The 19839-nt window shown below is 44.4% G+C and overlaps 1 protein-coding gene across 33 annotated transcripts in view; it reads left to right on the plus strand.

Moving 5' to 3' along the window:
* HMBOX1 (homeobox containing 1) overlaps positions 1 to 19839 on the plus strand; it is a 136406-nt gene that overhangs the window by 79459 nt on the left and 37108 nt on the right. For all 33 annotated transcript variants that reach the window (XR_010471066.1, XM_065055601.1, XM_065055577.1 and 30 more), the window contains 2 exons: positions 657 to 767; positions 8116 to 8269. Coding sequence is in view for 32 of the 33 variants with exons in the window: in XM_065055601.1 (XP_064911673.1) it covers positions 657 to 767; positions 8116 to 8269 (265 nt within the window). In the remaining variant the exon portion in view is untranslated. The remainder of the gene's footprint in view (positions 1 to 656; positions 768 to 8115; positions 8270 to 19839) is intronic.

The raw sequence follows: 19839 nt of genomic DNA on the forward strand, positions 1-19839 counted from the left end.
TGATCCTTCATTCAATGCCATGCTTTGGAGATAACTACATTGACTTCTAGGGGGTTTTTCTCTCTTTTCTTAGAAGTCTTGTTTTAAAACATCTGGAACTCTTGTCCCTGATCTTGCCTGGACACCCAGAGCTTGAATCCTTCCCTTTCTTTTTCATGAGTATTTTCTGGCTGTTATAGCTGCCGATAGTTGACTTGCTCCATTCCTGGGCCCATTTGATCTACATCACATAAACTATTTCTGTGTTTATCTCCCTTCCTATTCAAACATTGAATGATAACAATCTCCTAACTCTCATTATTTATATATCATAGTGAGTAAGGGTTCCCTTTTCACAGATTAAGACATTTTACAACCAGGGAAGTTGTGGACAATTCAGGTCAGCAGTAGATTGACTTGGCTTCCCAGTTTGTGCCCAGATTGGTTGTGCTGCTTCCAGGAGGTACCTTGAATAAAGCTGAAAATAACAACGGGGAGAAATTAAACAAGCTAATGATGGCGGGGATGTTGAACTCTCTGCTCTTTCTGTGATTGAAACAGTGAGTTTGTAGGCTTTGCAAGTCAACACCTTTTATCAGTATATAAACCACTTCGAAATGTTTTTAAAAGGATGACGTTTTTCCTCTTTTTTTGCTTTATTTTGTATATTTTCGCAGGTATCAGCCAGAGCCGGATCTCCCATTGGCTGCTGCAGCAGGGGTCGGACCTGAGCGAACAAAAGAAAAGGGCATTTTACAGATGGTACCAGCTCGAGAAGACAAATCCCGGTAAACAAATACAGCCTAAACATCTCCTGCTGTGTTATTTACGGAAAAGAAGCCTTTTGTCCCTGTTTATTATCACTGATCGTTCAGTTCTTGGGCTGGTGTACTGAAGAGGTGTTCCCTCCGACCAGAACAATCCATAAACTTGTAGCCTGCTACCATGAAATATATACCATGAACAGATAGAAATGATTAATATTGGCTGCATAATATAAAGTAGTGGCAAAAATCACACATTTGGGCAGAGAGGAACTTTGGGATAACTTCAGAGGGTTTGCGGTTGGATCTCGAGCTCAGGGATGGGATGTTGATAAGTTGGAGATGTGTCTCTCAAATCCCACCTGCTTCTCCAAATCTCAAAATAGATCTGAAATAGAAAAAAGAGAAGTAAAGCTCCTCATTATCTTTAACTAACCAGCAATCTTCAGAATCACAGTTGAATTAATTTCCTTGCATTATGCTCCTCCATAGATTGTGTTTGACCACAGTTCTTTTTGTTCCCTTTAGCGGTTTTATTGTAAAGATAAAAATATTTATGTTTAATTTCCTTTAAACAACGGCACGATTAAATTAACTGTGTAATTGTTTTAAGGAATTTAAGCCTCATGCTCTCTAATGTGAACTTGGCTTTAATATCCAGAATTTTATTATGAAAAATTCCACTGGAAAAGAGATCCTCGAAACTCCTGCTTTGTGTATAAGCTGAAAATCAAGCTGCCAGTTGGCCTGAGAACACTTGAGCTTCAAGCCGGGTGGGTTCAAAGTGACACCTAAGCCCGTCCTTTCTGTTAAGCCTTGACTTTTGCGGTGGCTGCAATTGTGACACCGAGGATCAGCAAAGCTACAGCCGTTCGGTGGCGGCTGATTTGAAAGCCACGTGTGTTGCACCCTATGAACTAACACTCAGCCATTTCCCTTTGATGGAACGTGTTGCCTCCAAATCAGTGAAGAGGGGTTATTTGGAAGGTGTATTTTGCCAAACAAAAAGCCCCAAAGCCTCTCCTGACAATGCAAACTCCATCTTTTCTTGCCAATGTCGTTTGGAGTTGTTTAAGAAATAGTATTCTGGGCTAAGAGAGGCCTTGTCAAACTTAGCACTAAACTCTTGACTTCTTCCTCTTAACCTTTCCCCATGTCCACAAGCTCGCATGGTGTTTGTCCATTCGCTCTTGAGAAGAGTCTAAGGAGGGAAGAACTTGCCCGCTGAAGGTTATGGCCGAACTGGAAATGAACCGACATTAACCTCTGCTTTTCCAACGCGTTCTCTTGCCGAGCTCTTGTTCGCTTTTCTTAATACACAGATGGAGAAACGTCTTGAAAAGTGGTTGTTTGAAAACAACCCTTTCCAAGTAAGAGATTTTGTACGGTATTTCCAAGACAAAAGGTAGAACGGCTCCTCTGCCTATGCCAAGCGACTATTTGGATGCACTTAAATTCCCTTTAGAACCAAATAATATTCGGTTTCTTTTTCGAGACTGAGGCAAGGAGGAGAACCCTCCGTTTTCCTGGAGCTGTTGGAAGAACCTACTTGAGGAAAATGTGGTTGTATTTATTTATTTATTGTAGGATAATCCACTACTTTGAGTTATTGCCATCTACTATATTGCAGGTCAGGCTGGCCAGCCGAGAGATAACAAACACACACATGTGCAAGTGCATACGGTATATTAAAGAAGGTATAAACCAAGGAATCCTGGATTTAAATTACAGTTATAAAATCAATTTGGAGCCAAAGTTTTGGATACTGCTTACAGTATCCTGTGATTAGTAGACTAGACTGGTTGTTCTTGGATCCGGAAAATGAAGAGTTTATGTTTATCTCCCTTCTTATTCAAACATTGAATGATAACGATCTCCTAACTATCATTATTTGTATATCATAGTGGGTAAGGGTTCCCTTTTCACAGATGGAGACATTTTACAACCAGGGAAGTTGTGGACAGTTCAGGTCAGCAGTAGATTGATTTGGCTTCCCAGTTTGTGCCCAGTTTGCCTGTAGCAAACTCCTGCCACGTTCACAAAGAAGATCGTTCTTCAAGTTTAAGACATTAAATGACTGGCACGTGTTTTTTCTAGTCAATTCCTGGGAAGCGATAGTTGGCTTTCTATTCTTTTATACTCCATCTTTTCCAATTCCACCTCCTGGGAATAAAATCTCTGTTCTTCTTTGGGTGATGGCGCCAGGTCCCTGTGTGCAGAAACACCTACACGTTGGAGTTACCCATGGGCCAAGTGAGGCCTTTGGGGGCTTTTATTCCCCCAATTTCTTCAAATTCCTTATTTTGGGAAACTGGATCTTCAGCCTAAGTCCGTTTTCTGGCTGAACTTGTTTAGTAATGGGAAGGAAACTTAAAACGAAAACAATCTGAAGGACTAGGGCACCAGATATAATCAGTTTATGAGCTGTGAATGAGGAATAGTTGTTTAGCGAGGCAGGACTGGAGGTCCCTTGGTAGACCTGGAGTCTCTCGCTGGCTCTGCCAGTTTTCTGGATGACTCTTAGGGAATTATTTCACATTTGCACCTCCCTTTCCCGTCTCCTACTTAAAGATGAGACCATTTCCCTGTGCGGGACTTGCCCGTTGGTTCCTCCCAGCAGGGAATGGCTTTTGCTGTTTCATATATTGCACCCAGCCAGGAGTTTCTAATAATATAGGGGACAGAAGATGACTTATAAATACATCAAAAGAGATTTTATTTTTCTTTATTTTTTCAAAAGTATAACGCTGCTGTATGATGCTTTAAGTCATCCCCAGGCAGCCCTACACCTGACAACAAAAGAACTTCACGTCATGGCAATTTTGAGACATCGCTGCTGTTGAGATGTCGCGAGATGTTGCTCTTGTACAGAAGGACTCAGCAATTCCATCACATTTATTATTTACCAGCGTGTTTTGACCTCTCGAATACGCTGTTTGGTGTTTTTGCTTGGGTTCGATTGCTGGTTTGCAGGGGCAGTTTCCTCCTGTCTTTGGCGCTGGGTACCCAGCAAACTGGAACATTGCAAAAGAGACTCGAGTCTCCAACAGCAAACTGGAACATTGCGAAAGAGACTCGAGTCAGGATCAGGAAAATAACCACGCTTTTTCTACTGTATGCAATAATCTTGCTCAAATTTTCTTGATCAGCGTTTTCCTGGTAGGAGTGATGTGGGATTAATAGCAACGCTGCGAATTCCAGTCCACTAGCAACTAATTTTTTCTGGAAATTCTTGCCAATTGGGGCGAAAGGCAGTTTTGTATTGAAGGGAAAAAATCAGTGCTAAATGCTAGTGTGTTAAGGGTCTTTAATCCAATTAATAGGAATGCTTTTCATTTAGCTCGGCCTTTTTTCAGACAGGCATCGCACCTCTTGTGTTTTGTGGAGGACTTGAGAACATTTTGACAGCAGACAAACAGTCTGTGTTTCAGAACTCAAACAGTTGAGTTTGGAGTGCACAGAGTCCTAGAAATGTTCTGATTATTGTTTTCGGAGCCCAGTAGTTTTAAATACATAATTCCATATTCCATTTTACATTGGTAATTGTTAGCCTGATTAGTTTGACAGGCAACGTGGAAAGTCTGTTATGGAATAACTTCAGCATGTCTGTTCCCTCTGTGCGCTGCAAACTGAAGCCGGCACCTAGAAATGATGTACTGAAGCTACAGATGAACACAGACTGATTCCATTTTGGCTGGATATTCATTTCTGCTGGGCTTTTGTAATAGAAAGGCAGCTGTGGTCACCTTGGAGAAAACCGTGTGCTCTTCTCCTTGAACAAAAGGGAAAAAGAAAGATAGTTATTATCAAGATGTAGCATCTCTTGTGTTATTTCCATAGCAGCTCTTGTTTAGCTATAAAAGAAAAGCCTACAAAAAAAAAAGAAGAAAAACTCAGGGGCTGGATCTCCCGTGAGATTTGCCCTGGAAATGGATTGTTGGTGATTTACTGGTTTACAGAGAAAATCGTCCCCGCTCTGGTCCTTCCCATCCGAGCAGTGAGCTCTGGAGGGAGCTGCTGCTGATCCAAACCCGGCCCGGCTCTGTGCCGACTGAAAGGTGGTTATGGTTGTCAGCGGTTTGATTGTGGGGTGACAATAAACCATGGCAGATGCATTGTTAACCCCCTCTTCCCCTTCCCACTCAGGACAGGAGATCGGGAGGGAAAGAAGGACAGAGAGAAGAGAGTTGGGAAAATTAAACATGTTTTACTAATGTTACTGATAAAATAGAGAAAATAATACAAAATATACAAAACCAATCTGGAAAGTCCCGGCAACTGCTCTGGCACCCGAAGTCCTGGACTGGACTCTGCAGCCAATGGAACTGGATTCAGTCTGTCACTGGCCTCAGTTTGCAGGGACAACTCACAAGGTCCTCTCCCAATGTCGCCATGAGGAAAAGGGACGAGATCCTCGTGATCTCCCACTTTTATATGAATTATCCCGTGAATGGGATGTTATACTCTGTTGGTCAGTTTTTGGTCACCTGTTTCTCGTTGCCCTTCTGGCGAGATGTGCATCCATCCTTATCAATGACCTCGCATTCCATTGCTGTGTTCACCAAAACATGGATCTGGTTCTCCAGGAAAATGCAGCTAATCTGAAAGCTTTAGCTGACAGGCACATTCACTAAAAGAGAAACTTGGTTTTAACAAAACCAGGACAATGATGTGATCTGGGGTCAGGATGGCTAAAAATACAGTGTGACATCTGTTCTTATCAATATCATATCCGTACTTGCTGCAAAGGCTTGGTGGTAAGTGGTTTCTCAGAGTGGCCTGAGGCTCCTCTGTGCACCCCTCTGTCCGAGACGTGTGATGAGGAGCAGCAATGTGACGCCTTCTGGAGCAGCGCTCTTTCTTCAGGGTGGTGTTTGGGATGTGCTGAGAGCTCTTGCCATGGGGAATTCTGAGTTTGGAGCTGCATTCCAGCACCGTTCTTGCCTCCTCTCCCCAAAACCCACCTGCAGCATCCCCAGCGTTTGAGAGAACACTGCCTTGCACAAAGAAAACACTGGTGCAAAAGATCCTCAGCGCTGGCAGGTTGGGAGAGATCTCACTTTTGATTTTGCTCTGCAAAAGGAGTTCTTCCCACAGAGTTCACCTCTCCACCCCTCCCAGATCTCGTGCTTTTTGATGCATATACCAAGATGAAAATCTCCTACTGCATTCTGCTCAGGAGAGAAGTTTCAGTTTGTAAAAGCTGTTTGAGGGGTTTGTAAAAGGAATCTGACCTGGTAACTTGGAATGTAACGTATGAAGTTGTAAAGCAGAGGAGCTGGGTGAATATTGCAGTGGAGCTTTGGAACAGCAGAATGAACAGGACCCCAAAGTGCTCACTTAATTGAGGGGGATGAAGAAAATCTCCATAGTTGCCTTATCGAATGTGACAATAGTGTATATTCCACCACTTTTGCCACTGGCTGATAAATCCGAGCACATTTTGTGCCTCTCTGTGCATTCGGATGTTTCCATCTTTATGTGTGTGCAAAACAGAGGTGGGCACTTGCTTGTAATTCTCAGCATACTTCTCTCTTATCTGCGGCTGATATTGATGTTACCCCATAGAAAAGAGAAATATCTTCTATTCAGTAAGTGAACGTATCAGTAGCAGGAGAAAATTTATGCTTTAAATGCCCTTTTTTTCCCAACCTTTGTCTGAAAAATAGAAGTATTTTGCATCTCTCACCTTGATGTTGGGCATCACTGATATTCCTATACTCTCCCTGTGAAAAGAAGTGCCCAGATAGGGGAAGTATATTGCTAAGACCATGCAGAAAAAGCTGATTTCTTATCCTATTCTCCTCTGCCTCTTTTAAAAATTATTTTTAAAAGTTTTTTTCAGTTTTTGTATATATTTAAAGCCTAGCGACACAGTGCTGACCCAAACCCCCAACCTGTGCAAATACTAAAAGGAATAGATGAGGAATTTTCCTGCAAATGCCCTCCCAATAAACTGACAGTATAGGAAGTAGTTCACGTGTCAATAGAATTTAGGAGTCCGAGGAGCTGGGAATTAGTGCCATTGGCCACCCGTTGTGCGTGCAAGGCGGAGATTGTGGGCGTCAGTTCCTACACACTTCTCCTGGGTCAAGGTTTTGGGTGGTTCTGGGCTCAGAAACAAACCCCTGGCAGGAGGAAAATACTCATCGTGCAGTTCTGGAGAGGAACGCAGCCAAATGCATAAATAGCCAATTTCTTGCCTTTTAACTCTAGGAATTCGTTTAGTGGTTATACTCTAAGTTCCCCTAACCCTTTTCCTCTGTTTTCAATTAAAGCAGCAGTGTTGTTTTGCTAATGCAGTGTGTTTTTATGATTAAATCCCAACCATTTGGAGCAAGGCTGTGCACGCGGAGGGATTTGCTGTCTCAGCCCCTCTTTCCATGTTCTCCCATGCACACAGCTGCCTGTGGCTCTTCCATCTCCCCAGGCTGCTTCAGGGCATGAATTCCATAGCTCACTATGCATATGGGATATAGGTGGTGATTTATCTTTTCATCCACCTGTTTGCTCTTGGTTTGGGTTGGGTTTTTGAAGTCTTTTTGCACACAAGAACTGCTGTTTCTTCCCGCTAGAGAAAGTCACCGGTCACAAAGTCACCCTTCGCAACACACCCCCTTTTACCTATTAATTTCCTATCCCATCCTCAACCAAGCAATATAGGAGAGATCGGTCTCCCAGTGGGTCTTGATTTATCTTGATTTATTAACTTAGAAGCTGTTGTGGAAAGAATCAGGGGTAAGTTTCAAAGGGCTTTGCACCAAGTGCTATCTCTTGCTTAATGTTTTCCAGCTCGGGCTTCTTGAAAGGAGAAATACATCCATAGAAGGGGGACAGAAGAGTGAAGATGTGGCATTAATCTGCTTTCAGTGCCTTTTTCAGGCAACCTGGCACTCGGGAGCCCGTGTTTGCGCAGGTCGCAGGGTGTGTTTCTATCGGTGGAGCTATTTCAAAGTGTTTACTCAGCTCTTCAGACACATCAAAATCCCTTTGGTATAAATTTACATTTTGCTTTTTGTCGTACAAAGAAATAGAAACCTGCTGTTTCCCGTTTTGTGGCAGAAGAAGTAAAAGCGCAACCTGAATAAATCCTGGAGCGTAGATCACCCGTTCTGTACGACCCTTTTCCTCTTGCTGAAGACAGGACAGCTTTTCCTATCAGCTCCATTACATCTCCCTTAGATTTCCCCTCTACCTCGGAGGTTGGAAAGGGCCTTGTGTGTCTTTAAGGTGTCTTTGCTTGATAACGCTTTACTTTTTTGTAGTTTGAATGGTTTCATCACCTGTCTTGTCTTTTTTTTCCCACGAGCAGGAGAGAGAAAACGGGCGTGATTTTTAATCCCCTAGGAAACACAGTATTTATCATTCTTAGGGGCTACGTTAAGCATGAGACCCGCTCCTATCCCAATAGAAGAGCCAGAATGGAGACAGACGCCTCCCCCAGTCACAGCTACCTCTGGGACCTTCAGACTACGGCGAGGCAGTCGGTTCACGTGGCGGAAGGAGTGCCTGGCTGTGATGGAAAGGTACGTCACCTCGGGCTTACCAACGGGCATTTCAAAGCCAATACAAACATCCTTTTTCCCGCGCTGCTGAACACCAGCTTCATTTTGCGTTGGCATCATGCGGCTTAATAACAGTGTAATCGTTTGATTCTCAATGGGAGAGTAGGAGGAGCTATTTCACCCCTTTTGTTGTTTAAAAAGATGTTCTACTTCTCTGGACAATATCTCCTATTTTTGTAGCCCCTAAGGCATCTTGTTCTTACTTGAGTATTGTTGTCCAGCTCTTCCTTTGCTTTCGCAGAATCCTTTCCATCCAGCCCCACGCAGGCTCTGTCGCTGTGGGGCTCTGCACGCTCTTTACATTATACGTTTCTCCTCTCCCAGCTTACTGATTTATCCTCGTAATGCACCGGGTTATTTTCTAGCTTATACTGGCACTTCAGCAGCCCTACGAATCATTCAGGATGCAGAGCTTTGCCTAACAAGCACTAGATTCCTTGTCCAAAAATGCTCTTACAGCCCTTTTATGTGAGCTGGGAACAGCACAGAGCAAAGTGGATCTTTCAGATACATATGCAGAGTGGCAGGGGATCATTAGAGCTCCCGGCTCTTGGGTCCTGCGGAGACGGAGCGCTCTCTGAGCCCGGCTACCCGAGCGCTTTGCCTTCCCCTCTGCTTGCAGTAATGTCTCTTTTGTGGATAATATTGTATAACAGAACAGGGCCAGAGAACTCAAATGGAGTTTAGGGATGAATGCTTGTTTCTGTTAAGGGCTAAATGGCTGGGAGGAGTTCCCTTCTCTCTGAGGAACCTCAGATGACTGTGTGTGCTACACTCCTCTCTGCTTTGCAACTCCATTAAGTCCGCGGCCAGCAGATTTTGGGGATGTGCTTTTGCTTTCTGTAATGCTCCTCTTGCTCGCACAAGGGTCTTTGGAACTGATTAGGAGCAGAGAGTGTCTCCTTTTCCCTAAACTGAGACCAAAATACCGAGTTCTCTCAAGGACCCAAGGTGTTCTACACACAAGATGGACATATCCATACTTCTGTGTGGCCACAGGCCATCGTGGGGCCTTTGCAGCGCTGAGACCAGGATCTAAGTGTTTATTTCCATAATCTATCCTGGCACAGCACTGATGTTTTCAGGTTTGGCTGAATGTACCTCCAAAGGAAATAATCTGAATGTTTGAAATCTGTTGTGCTAATGCAAAGTCCTGAAACGTGATAGCACATAGACTGTGTTTTTCTAGCGTCCCCTCCACACAGGCAGGACAACATGCAGTGTAGGATCTTTAACGCTTTCAAATGCTCATGTGATTGTCCTGATTGCAGTGTGTATGATGACAAAAATGTTCCAGCTCTGTGTACCATCTCCTTATTAACCCCCGGGGAGTGAAATATTTAGCTACTCCGAAGTAGAATTAGAGCTTTGGGCATAGATGCTTTTCCTTCTTGGTTTCTGTCTAGCCTAAAGCGTGATAACTGCTGTTATTTGCTGTTAGAATCATGATAGTGGAAACACAGAGCAGAAAGAGAAAGCCAGGTCCCTCCTAAAGCCGGGCTTTGCTGAGACACTCAAGGAGTCAGACAGCCTGTAAGGGTTTGGTATCTGTTAGAAAGATGAGAGGTTTAGTTTTGTGTACAGAAAGCAGCACGTTGGTGTTGACGTTGGAAATCCTCCAGTTGTGTATGCAGATGCATAATCACTTGATCTAATTTGTCATTACTCTTTTTCTTCTTTGTCATTCTCGGGTTTGTTTGCTGTGTCTTGTGCTCTGTAAGGTCTTTGCTGCTGGGGTTTTCTTCCTATTCTGCTGTTCTACCACATTGCCTTAATCCTGGCTTTAATATCAGTTTGCAAAGCTCTTGCTGGGTCACCGCTAGCACTGAATTTCGCAGCCTTGTGTGTGGGTGCTGGAGAATACGGCCAAGGGCTTTGACTTGAGGCAAGAACACAGTAATCTCGAGCTGTGGCAAGTCACACTATTTGTGTGACAATAAAACTACACCATAAAGCAAGTTGGAAATGCGGTTGTTTAACTGTTATGCTTTTAATAGGCCAAGTTGAGCTGTGGGGATGGAGCTGGTTTATGTGACAACTTTTGAAAGAGTGGGAGGAAAATACCCCTTTGGGAGCCATAGGAAGAAGGGAACTAATGTCACATACAAGTCACCAGAGACTTCCAGGCTTGTCTGTGATGTGACTCGTATCACCAGCCAGGGTGGAGGTGACCAGACCCCTGCACATCAGGTTCACTTGGTGCCATAGGGTGAGGAATTCGGCCCCCTAAAATGCTGCTTTACATTGCGTGTGTCCCGGTGCCATTTATCTGCTCATTTGCTTTTTCCTTTTGACGGTGAGTGAAGCCATCTTACTCAGTTAATCCAGTGTTTTCCTTAATTAAACACAAGTTGCATTGTGTTGGTATGTTCTGCAGCATCTTGTGCTGCTGCTGCGGGGGTTTAGGCACCTGCTTTGAGCTGCTTATTTGGGAACGTCCATAAAATGCTTGTTCATCCAGGCTTCTAGCCATTCAGCCGTGAGAAACAGAGATCCAGGAGACAATTCCATCCCACTAATGCAACTATAAGCACCTTTCTGGCTGCAAGAGAGGAACCTTCTGCTATTAGATGTAACTCTGGTGATCTTATTCAATGCCTGAAGATAAGAGGGTTGATTCTAGACCTTAATGGCAACTCCTGGGGCGGGAATGCAGAGCTACTTCTTCCTATAAACTTCTGAAACGCTGCTGTGAAGCCGTCGAAACATTTTTTGGAGGTGAGGATCAAAGTCTTGGGCTGCTCTATCAGTTAATTGTGGTACGTGGTTTTGACTTGGTAAGAGATGCAGTCGCTGAAAGTCGCTGTGGCAAAGCAGCTGAGAGCACTTCAAGAAAATAAACCCTGAACTTCATTGCAAAAATTAGAGAGATTTGCTTGCAAGAGAAGGCTCTTCAAATGCACAGCACCGGTCAGGGTTTGGCCCAGAAATGAGAGGGTGAGGGTTGAAGGACTAGTTTCTCTTTTTTAAAAGATTTAAATCAAGCAAAATTCCAGTGCAATTAATTATTAGATTGCTGCCAACCTGATGTAATTAAGACTAGAGTTAGGGCCAGCACATATACTTAAATGTCTCATGTACAGAAGTGTCTGTATACAGGGTATGTGTATTAAAGAAACTAATTGGTTTATACTGGGTTTCCAGAATGCTGCTTGCGGTTTCTGTAATTCAATTCTCCAGCCTTTACTGCTTTTTTGGAAACCCTCCCAGAGCAGTTTGTTAGTCGCTAGGCTTACATTTCGGACAATAGATTCAGGTCTCTTTCTCCCTCTCTCTCTCTTTTTAAATATCTCTCGGAATATTTATGCGCTGAAGGTTAAGAGGAGCAGTGGTTGCAGAAGGTGAAGCTCTATATTTAACTGCAGACTAGGTGTGGTTCAGACTGCAGCACAAGCTCCTTCTCGCCGCCGTGCTCCCCGGATCCACCTTGACCCGTTCCCTTCCCCAGCTCCCGAAATGTGCTGAGTTTTGCCTGCGTTTGTCGGCGTGTGGCTTTCCCCTCCTTTGGGAGCTACAACAGACCTTTCTGTGGAGAGCTGAGGTTAAACTTGAAAGTCTGTTTCTGGTTCAGTTCTTCTGCGTTTCGTCTTGTCCCACAGATATTTTTTTCTCTTTTCTCTGCTTTCCTACTTCTTTTCAACCCCTCTCATTAGAGCTACGAAACTGAAAATTCCCTTAGGGGTTTTTCTATTTTAATGAAGCTGTGTTGTCTTGTCTATCTTTTTTTTGTAAGTGATGCGTGCTTCTCCTCTAATCATATGTTAGAGTTGAGGTTTATCTTCCTTTTCAGACAAAAATACCACCCCGGATTGGCAGCAGAATCAATGACAATACACCCGTTTTAAGGCACTTCCACTGAAGATGTTGGGCTGGGGGATTGCGTGATGTTTTTTAAGTATATGTTTTATCCAAAGATTAAAATAACTGTAAGTTCTGCTCTAAACAAAATGAATAATTCATCCGTTGAAAGTATTTCACTTTGTCTAGGCAACAGGGACTTTGCTTGCGGGTTGGGGGTTATTCGGTTTGATTTTATGGCTCTGGTTTTTTATTTTAACACTTTTCTGTGCTTTCGAACCAAGATGTATTTAGATTAAATAAGACTGGATGATATAGATACCTATTATTCCCATTTCATAGATGGAAGAACAGAGTCAGGTGTTTCATTTGGCCTTGCGATCCAAGGCAACTTTATTCATAAGAGAAATGGGTTTAGATTTCTCAAGATACCAAGGATATGGTTTCGCAATACAGCTGAGCTGAATTAACAGTTTATCACCATCTCATCCTTAGGTGTTATCCTGTCTCATCGCCCTTCTCGATTCCTCCTCCGTTTCCCTGCTCCTGCCTTGTGCCAGATGTGCTGCTTCCCTGGTTGAAATACCAGCCAATTCTGCTCGGTTCAGGAAAAAATGAATCCTTTTTATCTCCCCCCTGCGTTTTATTGAGTTGGTTCAGCTTGCTGTGCGATGAGGAGGTGCCAGACCTGGGATGTACAACACGGGAGGGGGAGTTGAACAAAAAGATGCGCAGATTTGCCGCGGTGTGTTTGTGATCTGCTCGCTTTTCGTGTGGTTTTTGCTTGGTTTGAATCGGATGCCCCATCCCTGGAGACATCCCAGGCCAGGCTGGCTGAGCAACCTGAGCTGCTGGAGATGTCCCTGCTCTTGGCAGGGGTGGCACTGGATGGGCTGTGAATATCCCTTCAACCCAAACCATCCTGTGATTCGATGATTCTGTGCTGACAGTTGTGCTTTGTCCTTTGATTTTTGCCCAACAGCAGGAGCATCTCGCTGTATCACCCCTGTCAAACTCTCTGTGTAATTTGACCCGGTTGTATTCTTGTTCCCCCTTTAAATCAGACCCAAATTGATGAGGAAGGTTGACTCCCATCCCTGCTGCGTTTCCTTCGCACCACAGAAGATTGAGCATCGCCCACCCTCCTGAGTGTTGCATCCGGGTAGGAACAACCCCAGGTTCCATTATAATGGCCTGTTAGAGAGCAGTATAGGGGAAAGGGACCTGGGGGTGCTGGGGACAGCAGGGTGACCATGAGCCAGCACTGGGCCCTTGTGGCCAGGAAGCCAATGGTACCTGGGGTGGGTTAGAAGGGGGTGGTCAGTAGGTCAGAGAGGTTCTCCTGCCCCTCTGCTCTGCCCTGGGGAGACCACACCTGGAATCTTGTGTCCAGCTGTGGCCCCTCAGTTCCAGCAGGACAGGGAACTGCTGGAGAGAGTCCAGCGCAGCCACCAAGATGCTGAAGGGAGTGGAGCATCTCCCGTGTGAGGAAAGGCTGAGGGAGCTGGGGCTCTGGAGCTGGACAAGAGGAGACTGAGGGGGGACTCATTCCTGGGGATCAATATGGAAAGGGGAGTGTCAGGAGGATGGAGCCAGGCTCTTCTGGTGACAACCAGTGACAGGACAAGGGGCAGTGGGTTCAAACTGGAACACAGGAGGTTTCACTTAAATTTGAGAAGAACCTTGTTGGGGGTGAGGGTGGCAGAGCCTGGCCCAGGCTGCCCAGGGGGGTTGTGGAGTCTCCTTCTGTGCAGACATTCCAACCCGCCTGGACACCTTCCTGTGTAACCTCATCTGGGTGTTCCTGCTCCATGGGGGGATTGCACTGGATGAGCTCTACAGGGCCCTTCCAACCCCTGACATTCTGGGGTTCTGTGAAAGCAGCACCTTGTGCCGCAGTCGGGCCGGCAGAGTCCTGCGCTTGGTTCTGGCCCTGAGCGATATCAGCCCTGACATGCGTTATTAGAAATTCTTCCGATTGTGAAAGCGCTATTACTGCAGCTCTCCTGAGCGCCGGGGTTTCCACGGCTTCCCTGGGGAAAATGAGAGCTCTATTAGCTCCTGAAATTCAGTTAGGAAATTTTCTTAGTTAATTTAATCCCATTACTCTTAGTTATGTCTTCTAGCAGAACCTTAATACCAGCCCCATAGGGGATCTAAGTTTCCTGTGCAAGGCTTTGGAGGAGATTTAAGTTTTGGATTCATTGCGTTTCTCCCTTTTCAAGCTGACAACAGAGCAGGAAGTAATGTCTTTCGGTCTCTTCCATTAGCCTTGTACATTGTTAGGAACAGAACATCAGTTTCTCATCAATGTAACGATGTCCACCGCTTGGCTCGGGGATGCTGCTCGTCTTCCTCGGGTTTGTTTTGCAGGCTGCAAAGAGGTGAGTGAGTTCGGCTCGGCCATCCCTGTGACCCTCAGGTGTCATTGAACCTTTTGGCGACTCGCTGTTCTTACCCGTAAAATATCTACGACCTGCTGGGGAGACTGAGCCAAAGCGAAGAAACCATCAGCAAGATGCTAAATACCTGTGATTCTTGGGTTACCTACAAAGATTGGTGTTGGGAATTAGGAAAAACTTTCTAAATTAGGAATGGTTGAGCACTAAGGTTATCTACAAAAATTATGCAGCGTTTCTCAGGAGCAAATGAGCTAAAATCTGTCCGGATGGCTCTGTTATATTTGATCTTAACGCAGAGGGAAACATCAGGTGACATCTTTACATGATTTTCCAGCTTCTTCTATTCTGTCACAAGGTGTTTATTAGTCAGCAACTTGCAGTGGGAGGTTTAACTTCATTAAATCCCTTGAGACGGTAGGAAGGGAGTGTTTTTCAGCATTTGTGCTGTTCACTTTGCAAAGGCATTCAGGAAAGTTCACTTGACAATTTAGACACAGGCAGGATGGGTTTATTGTCTGCAAGTTCAGATGGTTTGGCTCAGGGTCATTGCTGTATGTCTTCATAAAATGCAAGAGCAGCCATTTTATGCTTGCTACACAGTATCTTTCTTCTTTTGCATTAGATCAAGCAATGTTCCCTCTTAGACATGCATAATATTCCAGCTTCCTATTCTAATCAGCCATAAGCAAATCCCAGTTGTTTGGCAGCTTGCATGCAGTAAAACGCAGCGCTGGGCTGTCTCTCCAGAGCACTCGCCAGACTCTGCTTTCCTGAAGGATCCAGCACCGAACAGGGTACTTTTCTTTTTCAATGAGCTCAGGTGCTTTTTGTATCTTTATGTTCTCTTTATTATTTTTTAATAGTAAAAAGAGCGATGTGTGGGAGGGGCAGCTCCTTGCAGCAGACTCCAGATGCAAGTTTTGTACCTGCCAAGGTCACAATAATTGAAATCAACATTTCCAAAAGGAGCCTTGTCAGTCTGACCTGCAACAGCACTGGCTGCTGCAATAACCCTACGTTTTGAGAATGGGAATTCTTCCAGTCCAGATGCTCTCCGGCATTTCTGCAGGACCAGTTTCCTCTGTGTTCTGTCTCCCTGCTCGTGAAGGTGAGAAGCGAGATCTCACCCCGAGTTACAACGTTGTCTTCTCGCAGCATCAAAGCACTGGTCGTACAAGTGGGATTGAAACTCTCTCTGGAAGTGCCCAGATGCTTTCAGCGCAGATGTAAAAACTCAGAGCTGCTGTTTACTGTACAGGCTAATGTCATTTTTACTGGCTCCAGTAGCACCGATGTGTGGGAGGATCTGTAAGACCTGATTACCTCTTAACCTCTCATTTGATTTTAAGAACATCTGCTGGCTCCTGCTCACAGACCCCATAGTCAGAGTGTACCCCTGAATATTACATGTGTGACATCCAGCTGTCCTGCTTGCCTGTGCAGTGATTTCATTTGACTGTCCCCAGCATGTGAAGCGATGCTGGGACATTGCATAAGGAGAGGAGCTACAGAAACATCCTCAAATCAACCCAAGTTTCTATTAGGAAAACACAAGTGTGACATGGCAGGTCTGAACAGCACCATGAACAGAGTCCCAGGCTGGTTGTGGTTGAAGGGACCTCTGGAGATCCCCCAGTCCAACCCAGCTGCTCACGCAGGGTCACAGAGCAGATCACACAGGTGGGTCCAGGGGGTTTGAATGTCTCAGAGCAGGAGACTCCACACCCGCTCTGGGCAGCCTGGGCCAGGCTCTGGCACCTCCCAGCAAACAAGTTTCTGCTCATGTTCACATGGAGCCTCCTGTGTTTCAGTCTGTGCCCGTTGCCCCTCACCCTGGCGTTGGGCACCACTGAACACAGTCTGGTCCATCCTCTGACACCCACCCTGACGTATTGATCCCATTGATCACATCCCTCTCAGCTTCTCTTCTCCAGCTCAGCAGCCCCAGCTCTCTCAGTCTCCTCATCACAAAGATGCTCCAGACCCCTCAGCATCTTTGTGTCCCTCTGCTGGACTCTCTCCAGTAATTCCTTGTCCTTCTTCACCTGGGGAGCCCAGCACTGGACCCACAACTGCAGATGGGGCCTCCCCAGGGCAGAGCAGAGGGGGAGGAACAACCTCCCTCCACCTGCTGCTCACTCTGTTGCAGCTGTGGGCATTCTTATTATTTGCATAAATATATAATTCCTTCTAAATGCTGCTAAGGACTTCAGGGTACTTGGGAGAACTAATTACATACCTAGTTTCATTTTATATGCTAAACTGTGTTTAAAAAGTTGGAGGTCCCTTTTTCCTGAGTCTCATGAAAAATAATTACAAAGAACATTATGTTTACCTTCCCGTCATCACTCCTTGTACATCTTGCTATAAATATGCCGCTTATTTATCGCCTCTCTGAACTAAACAGTCATTCTCTTATCTCTTTTTAGATGGCGAGTCTTCCCTTGCCTCTAATACTATTAATTGTCACTCCTCTCTGGACCTTTTCTATTTCTGCATTCAGTTTCTAGTGACCCGGGACAGGTGAGCGGGGACAGGAGACCTCTAGATGCTGCTCATTGTAAGGACAGCGCAAAAGCTTAAGTTTAGTGCTGTGGCTTATCTCTCTTTGAGCCTTCTTCTATGCTAGCACTAAGCTTTCTCTAATCTTCCATGGTATTCTTCTTCCTATGACTGTTCTGTTTAATGTACACAGAATGGACTAGTAACAACAAGCTCATATTAATTAGTTACGTCATTATTTTCTTCACCGTGATTTCAGAAGGCAGGGCAAGTCACAGAAACTGCGAACATTCTGTCTACGTTTTATATGCTGTAGAACAACTATTTGCTATAGACTGGAACAAAATCCCTTGGTCATATTACAACCTTTGTAAGGGTGATGTGTCTTTGGATGTGCACAAGGGTATAACAGTTATAATCCACTGTCCCTCTGTCCTGAAGGAGTGGAGACACCGCTGGGGAATGTAACCGCTCTCTGTGAGCAGAATCTGGGGACATGTCACAAGTAAGGCAGCGGCAACAACAAACACAAGTGACCATAAAGCTACACTCATTCCCCCTTTGGCTCTTTTTCAGAGTCTTGGGAAAGATCTGGGCAGCCCTGGCCTGCCAGGGAGGATCGTTCCAGGTCTAAGGAATAATCATCTCTCACAGGGAGATTTCCCTGACCTGGGTGTAATATTACCCATGGAATAAACCCACTTTGGTCAATTACAAAAATTAACTTCTTGAGCGACCTGGGAAGCGTTTGGAAGGAATTAGTGATCAGGTTGGCACCTCGTTGTCTCTCAATTTGATGGTGCGGCTGTTGGCGGGAGCAGCTCCGAGCACTCTCGGATCGGCCCATTCCTGGTTTATCGATGCAAAGCGTTGTGCCGACTCTTGCTTCATCTCCTCTCTGAACACGGTCCAAACCTACCTCAGCGAAAGGAAATTCTCTGCCATCTAGTAACAGATGGGAGGGCTTTATACAAGCAATAAACAGAGTCATTACGAGGAGAAGTGAGGGAGCAAAACTCCGAAGTACAGCTCCTAAGTATGTTGCATCATGTATTTATGGGCTCTTGGTCAGGCTGTGGAGCACTTTAAACAGACTAAAAAGAATGCTTTGTCAGGCAAGCATATGGGCTTTAACCACAAAAGTCACTACCACATCCTACATTCTTTTTTAGCCTTTTTTTCTTGTAGTCCGGGATGGCACAATTGACCTTTTTTTGTTTCCTTTTCCTTCGGAACACGCATAACTTTGAATTTGTTTTGAATTCTCTGCCTTTCGCGAGGAACTCTGTCAACAGAATAAAAGACATGGACACATTCCAAAGAGCTTTTTTAATACGATTTACTTATGAAGAAAAAAGAAAATAAGCTACACAAGTAGAAAACATATATAAAAACTCATCTGATTTGTTGCTGATTATGTCCATCGGCTGGTGCTCCTTCAGTTTTTAAATGCTCCCTGATACTCTCTTAATCACAGGGGCTTCCAGTTTCATGTTCAGCTTCTCTTTTCAGTCAAACATTATTATCTGTTTCTCAGAAAGTGATTAAATTCTCCATCTTAGAAGCAGGTATAGCCAAGGGTACAAAATCCCTGCCCAGCAGACTCTGCTTGTTTTAGCGGTTAGAAATCTACATTCCCATGGCTGTTTGTGACCAGATTGAAGCAATATTATCATTTAACTAAAATAAATCCTTCCTTCCATCTCCGGTATTGGTCACCTTCACATATTTGTGCTAAACGGCATCCTGATCTCAGCCTTGAGCTTTGCTCAGTTAAACTTGCTCCATCTCCTGCAAAACGGGCTTTTCGTTCCTCTGGCTTCCTATGATCGCTCCCTGAGATGTTCCATTTGAAATTCATCTTTCTTGAATGTGGGAGACCAGGATTGTATAATACTTAGTCCAGGTGAGGTTATTACCATGTCAAGATCATCAAGTGGTTTTGTTCTTAAGATAGACCAGAGTTGGTACCCAAGGAATAGCACTTGATAACCATTTAAAGTTTCAGCCCAGTTCTTCGTTTCTTTTCTACTCTATCTCATAATTATACTAATCTTTGTCTTTTTCCAAAATTATGAATGATTTCCCATATGCTTTAGTGAAGTCCAAAAATGATAAGACTTTATTTTTTGAGACATAGGATATATAGTCAATTACTACCAGTATTATTCTAGTCACACTTCCCGACGAGATGAAACTGTCCCCAGGGAATTCGGCTTTTCTGAGGTGGAGTGGCCATACTTTTGAGTCCTCGGTGCTTATTATTTCCAAGGTAATTATTTACAATCCTATTGGGGAATAAGTAAATTTAAAAATATATATATAAAGTGGATAATAAACTCAACTATTTCCCTATGGATGATGAATGGTCATTGAATAATCTGTAGAAAATAAGTAAAAATATATTGCTCCTGTCAGACTTGAGAAGTAACACTCTCAAGGATCCACAAAGCGACCTCCTTGCTTAAAACTTCCCTTAAACCGTCTTTTTTGCTGTGACATCTACAAAAAGCCTCCTGAAACTGGACTTGGCAGTGTGGTCGCTTAATCAACTTGCATGCTGGCCTGTGCTAATTAATTATTTCTTGTTCTCGTTTGCTGATATCCATCTTGTTGCATTGCATTTCGGTTGCAAGGCAGGGAATGGATTGATGTTTAAAAACCAGCTTATTCTGCTTTGCGTCTGTACATTATTTACTAGAGTAACAGTTCTAGTCCAGATCTTGTAGATAATGGGCAATAGGAAAAATATAAGTACTGAGCCCGAAGTTGGAAGCTTTGATCCTGAACCTTTTGACTTTGGGCACTCGTTACCCTGCAAGAATTGGC

This window comes from Columba livia, chromosome 3, assembly GCF_036013475.1.
Source record: "Columba livia isolate bColLiv1 breed racing homer chromosome 3, bColLiv1.pat.W.v2, whole genome shotgun sequence".
Lineage (NCBI taxonomy): Eukaryota > Metazoa > Chordata > Aves > Columbiformes > Columbidae > Columba > Columba livia.